Raw genomic sequence first — 7137 nt, 5'->3', positions numbered from 1 at the left:
AGACAGATAGACAGATAGATAGATAGAAAGATAGACGGATAGACAGATAGATAGATTAGATAGATAGATAGATAGATATATATATATATATATATTTAAATTATATCTATATTTAAATAAAGGGGGTTTTTTAGCTGTTAAGTAGGTTTTTTTTCTTTTTTTTTCCTTCCAGGATGCGAGACTTATCTACTTCAGAGAAACAGGAACATGTGAAGCTGCAGAGGCAGATGGAGAAGAAGAACACTGAGCTGGAGACTCTCAGGACTCTGAAGGAAAAACTACAGGAAGAATTTGTTCAGGCAGAAGCCACTATTGATGAACTGAAAGAACAGGTTTGTTTGAGCAATAAATTGACATTGCTTCTGTTCACCATCAGTTGCTAATCTGTGTATTGACTACTGTCTACAATCAGGTGGATGCTGCTCTGGGGTCAGAGGAGATGGTGGAGACTCTCACAGAAAGAAACCTCGACCTGGAGGAGAAAGTCAGAGAGCTGAGGGAAACGGTTACAGATTTGGTTAGTGGTTTAATCTAATTCTTTTTCACCTCTTTTTTGGATAAGACAAGAATGGAGTGAATTGTTATTTGTTAGTGAACTGTATAGAAATGAACCAAGATGGTAACCTCTTTAAGTCCTGATTTTATTTCTATTTTTTGCACCAACAGGAGGCCATCAATGAAATGAATGATGAGCTCCAGGAAAATGCCAGAGAGACTGAAATGGAGCTGAGAGAGCAGGTGGACTTGAGTGGTGCTAAGGTTAGAGAGGCCGAGAGGAGAGTGGAAGCTGCTCAGGAAACTGTGGCTGATTACCAGCAGACCATCAGCAAATACAGAGAACTTACTACCAGGCTCCAGGTGAACAGCAAAGATGGCAAAATTCCTGGCAGATGAGTCTGATGTGAACCCATTTCAGTAACGCTCTGTGTTTTTTTTATATTTTAGGAAGCTAACAGGGATCTTATCAGTCAGCAAAATGCTAATGCTGAACATGTCCAGCAACCACCTGCCGAGCTGTTTGACTTCAAGATCAAGTTTGCAGAAACCAAGGCTTATGCCAAGGTGAGATACAACTCTGACAGAGAGATCAACGTTGTCTTGTCATTCTTGTGCTCAAAAACTCTAATTTGTCTTAACAGGCCATTGAGATGGAGCTGAGGAAAATGGAAGTTGCTCAGGCAAGACGACAGTTGTCCCTCCTGGCCTCCTTCATGCCAGACTCTTTTCTCCGTCACGGTGGAGATCATGACTGTATTCTGGTTTTGCTTCTCATCCCCAGACTCATTTGCAAGGTAAACATTTGTTGTAAAAGTTGACATCAACATTGTGGTTTTCATAGTAGTGTAATAAACCTATGTACCTGACAGGCTGAACTGATCAGTAAACAAGCCCAGGAGAAATTTGACTTGAACAGGGACATTGGGCAGGGGACGGGTTTGAGGGGGCCTCCAGGAGAACAGCGCAGCTTCGCCTCTGGACTCGTGTATTCCCTCAACCTGCTGCAGTCTATATTGCACAAATATGAACAGTAGGTTCTGCAGTAACACCACTGGCCTTTCAAAATAAGAGCTCTGGTTTTATATAGTATGAAAAAATGTGTTGCAAATCCAATACAAACAACCTTCTTCTTTCTGTCCTGTCTAGAGCTCTGAACACGTGCAGTGTTGAGATCTTCAAACGGATGGGCACACTTTACTCTGAAATGGTCTTTCACGAGCGTTCCCTGGATTATTTCATTGACCTGCTGTTTAAAGACCAGCTGGATGAGACTATTCAGGTGGAACCGCTGACTAAAGCGATCAAGTACTATCAGGTAACAGGAACTGGAAATCATGACATCACCAAAATGTATTTGGAAATTTATTAGAAATGTACTGCAACACAAGTTTCTTCAAAATGATCAAATCAGTGGAAACACAATTGATTCAAAAAATCCCCTAAAATGATTTTCTTGAATTTTCTCATCTTTCAATGGTAACCCTCCACATCCCTCACTTTTTATTTTAAAGCAACTGTACAGCATCCATTTGGCAGACCACAAAGAGGACTGCACGGTGCAGTTGGCTGACCACATCAAGGTAACAACAATTTATACTGCTGTTGTTACATGTGATAGTTAAAACTGTAAGCTTTCCTAACTGTTCCCAACTCTTCCTGGCAGTTTACTCAGAGTGCCATGGACTGTCTGGGAGTAGAGTCGGCTCGTCTGCGGGCATTCTTGGCTGCCGGCCAGGAGAGCTCTGATCTTGCTGTGCTTTTAAAGGACCTTGACACTTCATGTTCTGACATCAGACAATTCTGTAAAAAGATTCGCCGCCGCATGCCTGGAACAGATGTGGTTGGAGTACCTGCCGCTCTCAGTTATGGCCCACAGGTTTGTAAAATAAATAAAAAATTAAACGTTTCCAGCAGAGATGACAGTTCTAGTTTAGCTTTGTCCTTGGTGACCTACTGTCTTCTTGACCATCACCTCTTATATTTGGCAGGTGTCTGAGACTCTGACAGACTGCAGGCGCCAGTTGACGTGCATGGTGGCCGTGCTGCAGGAGGTGGCTGCAGCTGGAGCTCAGATGGCTGCTCCACTGCCAGAACAGGAAGGTCTCAATGCTCTCAGAATGGAGGATATTGCCTGCAAGGCTGTTGAGAAGGTAATGTGCTGTAATAAAGATGGAAAAAATGGGGCATGAAGAATTTTTATATCATGTCAAATAAATAAATGAATAAATTACATTCTGGTCTTCACCAAGGTTTATGGCTCCCACGGGCAGAGCAGCCCAGAGTGTCTGCGTCAGTCCTGCACGTCAGTCATTGCCACCATGAACAAAATGGCTACAGCTATGCAAGAAGGAGAATATGATGCTGAAAAACCTCCAAGCAAGGTACCACAAGTGCAAGCCTTATATAGTATCACCTAAATTCCAAACACATAAAGACCTCTCTATATTTTCTTTTTAAGTTCTGACCTTGTACCATTTGCTTGTCTCCTCAGACTGCCCCTGTGGACACAAGAGCAGCCACTGTGAGGGCTGAAATGACAGATGCTGAGGGTCTAGGAGTTAAATTAGAAGATAGAGAAACAGTCATCAAGGAGCTCAAAAAGTCCCTCAAGATCAAGGTAACTTCACAAAGCTGAGAATATTTTTCTTCTGAGAAAAATCAGATAATAATAGTACAGAGTCTAACATTGTGAAACAAATTAAATTTTCTTCAGGGCGAAGAGCTCAGTGAGGCCAACGTTCGTTTGAGCCTGTTGGAGAAAAAGCTAGACACCTCAACCAAAGATGCAGATGAACGGGTGGAGAAGATTCAGACCAAACTAAATGACAACCTGGCCCTGCTAAAAAAGAAAGAAAAGTAAGTCCCTTTTCAAGGCCTACAAAAGTTAGGTTTCAACCATTGTGCCCTTTCACCTCATGTTGTCTACTTCACATCAGGGAGTTTGAGGAGACAATGGATGCCCTGCAGGCTGACATTGACCAGCTGGAGGTAGAGAAGGCAGAGCTGAAACAGCGCCTCAATACTCAATCAAAGATGACAATCGAGGGTCTGAGAGGTGGACCAGCCTCTGGAATTGCCTCAGTTCAGGGATCTGGCGGAGGTAAATGCTTTGTTAACGTTGTAAAGTTATGTATTCAAAAAAGAAAACTATTAACTGGTACATAATGTATAACATTTTTAGGTGTACCTTCAGCCATAGCTGGGCCGCTGCAGGTGGTAGACTCTCCTCTTCTCAGGCAGCAGGTTGAGGCACAAAGGATGGGCCTCAAATACCTCAAGAATGAAAACAACAGACTTAAGGTTTAATGCTTTGGTTCCTATGTCATGTGCTGTCTACCTGAACACTTGTAATAATATTAATATTACTATATTAATAACATTAATACTATTGAGTTTTTTTGGTTTTTATATCACAGGCTGAGAAGATGAAAGCTCAGTTAGCATCCCTGCCTCCCCTAAACCTTCCCAAACTGCCACAAGTGTCCAAAGACAGCTCCATGCCTCCAGAGGGACTGAATACAGGCATTTATCGCAGGACTGACCAACTGCTTGCGACGCTGCTTAAGCTGAGTGCAGAGTGTAAAGTGGTGGACATCACTGGAAAAACAGCAGGTAAACCATCTAATTTCAGTCTGATTTTAATATTTTACCGAGCTGCTGATTTTGGGCACAGTATTTTGCCGATTATAAGTCACAGCAGTAGTTTGGCTGTTTCTGCAAATTACAGTATACCAGAAATATGCCACGAACGATCTATGGCCACAAGAGGGCACAGTCTACACTTGTGACAACTGAATGCTGTTACCACTGAAAAATTACAATTGTAACGAGTTCTGCAAAGACATAAAAACAAAAAAGACTTCCTAACTTTCATAAAGACTGCAATAAAAACCATGTAGAATAGGACCCAAAAATACCATGCTACAGAATTTAATATGCAGATTATAAAAGTATACAGGGTGTATGACGTCTATGCAGATTATAAAAGTATACAGGGTGTCCTCGGTGTATGACGTCCCCAGCCTACAACTTTTTGTGGTTACCTCGCTATCTCCCATAAATTTATTAAGAAAGTCTTGTTCCATCATACCGACATACAGCATTTAAACGAATTTCACACTAGTTGGTGAGTGGATGATTACATCGTCAAGTGTCCCTATACGCGGAAGTTGGCTTTGTTTACGTTTGTACGACATACATTGCATTGTGCTACATTTTCTTTTTGTTTTGTGTTGTTTTTTGGGAGCTTTTTGCCCTTCATCATGGCTCCCAGGGCTAAGTCAGACTCTGATGTTTTTATGGCCAAGATTATGATGTTACAACGGTGTTAGGGTAGGTGAGTGACATAGGTCACATACTGTACGTATGCGAGTTCCAACAAAATTAAATTAGTGCCTCACCTTCTTTCGAGGCTGACGAAATTATTTGAAAAGCCACATTAAGAATGTAATTATTTACTGATGCGTAATAAGATCCGAAACGTGTTAGCCTGTTACACAAATTATTTAGCCTATGTTCTTAAAGACTTTGTGTGAATGAATGTACCTCCCAGAATATTTATATTTTTATTGTTAATTCTTAAATTCATAGCTAATGTATAAAAAACATGCAACTTATAGAATGGTGTCGGATGTTTTTTTTAAATTTTCTTAATGATTGTTGACATTTGTGGCTAATGCTGTGGTACAACTTATAGTCCTGAAAATACAGAATTAGTTTTCACCTGTACCTGGCTCATCATTTGGCTTCTCTTCCTGCTTGCCGTCTCTATTGTCCTCCAGTTAATGCCAGCGCTCAGCTGCTGGAACAGACGGCTCGGCTGCAGAACCTCAGCGATGCTTTGGACAAACTGAAGGTAAGGGCTTCAAAAACAAAACTTTTGTTTTAAGCAGTGCATTATAACCAAGACTAAGCATAAATACTTGCATATTATGTTTCAGGGAGAAGTTGCTGAACATGTGGTCTCACATCAGCGTGGAGCCAAGGCTTCCTCTGATTTTGCCACTTTCCCAGTGTCCTCCTTTGTTAAGGTAAAAAAATAAGACATTCTTAAAAGTTGCTTTTGTTTTAAAATGTTAACCTCTGAATCCCAAAATACTGTTTCCCTCAGGCCAAAGAGGAGAAACAGGGGAAGACGGTGTTGGTTGGTCGTGTTTCCATTCCATGCCAACGTGGGCAGGAGCAAATCCACCGTCTGGTTTTGTCACAGCAGCAGCTGCAGCAAGTTCACTCCCTCCTCATGGCATAAGATGTCACAATATTCATAGACATTAAGAACTCATATCACATTAAGACATCCCTCTTTACGCATTCCAACTTTGATTTAACTCTAACATTCTTTTTTCCCTCAACTTTGCTCTTTACTATACTCAGTAAAATAGATTTTTCTGGACATGGCACTAATTAACAGCACAGCCACATAAAACTTGTTTAATTAACCTGACCACTGTTTTGTAAATTTGACTTTTTCTATACACAAATTTTGCCTGACATTTGCAAATCTGTAAAACTAGTCCTTTTAGCACTCACTTTGTATCCTTTTGCATTTGCGGCTATTAAAGAGATCACACTTAAACATTATGGATCTGACTGCCGTCTGTTTTGTTGACATGTCTCTTCATTTTAACGATTACAGACCAAATGTTAAACATCAAGGTCTGTCATAGGCTTGACAACTTTATTTAAACAAAGACGTAATCCTCACTGCCTTAACTCTACAGTGATGGAGAGCGTCACACTCGATTTAGGCACGCTTTTCATTGTCTCAGGTCTACATAATTATTTCTGTAGTCATTTTTATAAAGATTAAAAGGACTTCATTCCAATGATTATAAATCCTAAACCCCAAAAGAACCCAATTTATAGTAGTAATTTCTATAAGAGGAGTTATTATTTGGCCTACATGTATATGGCATCTGCTGTGTAGACTCAGATGCAGATGGTGGTCATAAGGCCTGAACTGAAAATGTGTTTGGTTGTCATAACCTGCAAACCATGCAGATCAAGAACTTAAACTGAACTGAAATCAATATCTGTCTTTAAAGCATTTAAACCATACACTTTTAACTTAGGATTCCTGTTATTCACTCACTGTGCCAGTCTGGTCCATTGTTAAGTATGGTGGTGGTGGAGATGGTTGGGGAGGCATTGAGCGTCAAACCATACGGAGGCCATTGGTGAGGATCTCCAAAGCTGAATTTCTGGGGGTGTGCGAAAGAGTTGAAGAGTCAGAAACAAACACAGAAGAACAGGGGAAAAAAACGACAATGGATACTAGGCAGTTTTAAGGTATGATTTTGAGTCAGAAATGTCAATGTGACATTTGCAGCACAAATAATGATAATTTTAAAGCATAGTTCTCAAAGTTCTCAAACACTGGAGAACACATTCACTGACATTTATACAGCTAAAAAAGCATAGTAAATATGACAAACTGACGATACACAAAAACATGTTTCAAACAATATAGGTTAAAATAAATGAACTCTAGTGGTAATACTTTAACCTTTATTTAACCAGGCAAGAAATCAAAATCAAATTCTTGTTTACAGTAGTGGCCTGGAATGTGCTGAAGAGATTCAGAAGAAAAACTGATGTAAAACACTGATTTGGTCTTTTTTATGGATTTTTTCACGATGG

General features: G+C 40.3%; 1 protein-coding gene across 1 annotated transcript in view; it reads left to right on the top strand.

Annotated features, from left to right (window-relative positions):
• LOC103390909 (dynactin subunit 1-like) overlaps window positions 1–6078 on the top strand; it is a 12821-nt gene extending 6743 nt beyond the window's left edge. The window contains exons 14-32 of the mRNA XM_025065039.1: window positions 173–332; window positions 413–517; window positions 667–858; window positions 946–1062; window positions 1140–1292; window positions 1368–1528; window positions 1645–1813; window positions 2010–2078; window positions 2162–2374; window positions 2487–2648; window positions 2748–2879; window positions 2990–3115; window positions 3212–3354; window positions 3435–3598; window positions 3680–3798; window positions 3915–4110; window positions 5280–5353; window positions 5439–5528; window positions 5609–6078. Coding sequence (XP_024920807.1) covers window positions 173–332; window positions 413–517; window positions 667–858; window positions 946–1062; window positions 1140–1292; window positions 1368–1528; window positions 1645–1813; window positions 2010–2078; window positions 2162–2374; window positions 2487–2648; window positions 2748–2879; window positions 2990–3115; window positions 3212–3354; window positions 3435–3598; window positions 3680–3798; window positions 3915–4110; window positions 5280–5353; window positions 5439–5528; window positions 5609–5746 — 2683 coding nt within the window. The 3' untranslated portion in view covers window positions 5747–6078. The remainder of the gene's footprint in view (window positions 1–172; window positions 333–412; window positions 518–666; window positions 859–945; window positions 1063–1139; window positions 1293–1367; window positions 1529–1644; window positions 1814–2009; window positions 2079–2161; window positions 2375–2486; window positions 2649–2747; window positions 2880–2989; window positions 3116–3211; window positions 3355–3434; window positions 3599–3679; window positions 3799–3914; window positions 4111–5279; window positions 5354–5438; window positions 5529–5608) is intronic.
• Window positions 6079–7137: the final 1059 nt, after the last annotated feature.

The sequence above is a fragment of the Cynoglossus semilaevis genome, chromosome 1, assembly GCF_000523025.1.
Source record: "Cynoglossus semilaevis isolate Cse_v1.0 chromosome 1, Cse_v1.0, whole genome shotgun sequence".
Taxonomy (NCBI): domain Eukaryota; kingdom Metazoa; phylum Chordata; class Actinopteri; order Pleuronectiformes; family Cynoglossidae; genus Cynoglossus; species Cynoglossus semilaevis.
This window is presented reverse-complemented; position numbering and strand designations above follow the sequence as displayed.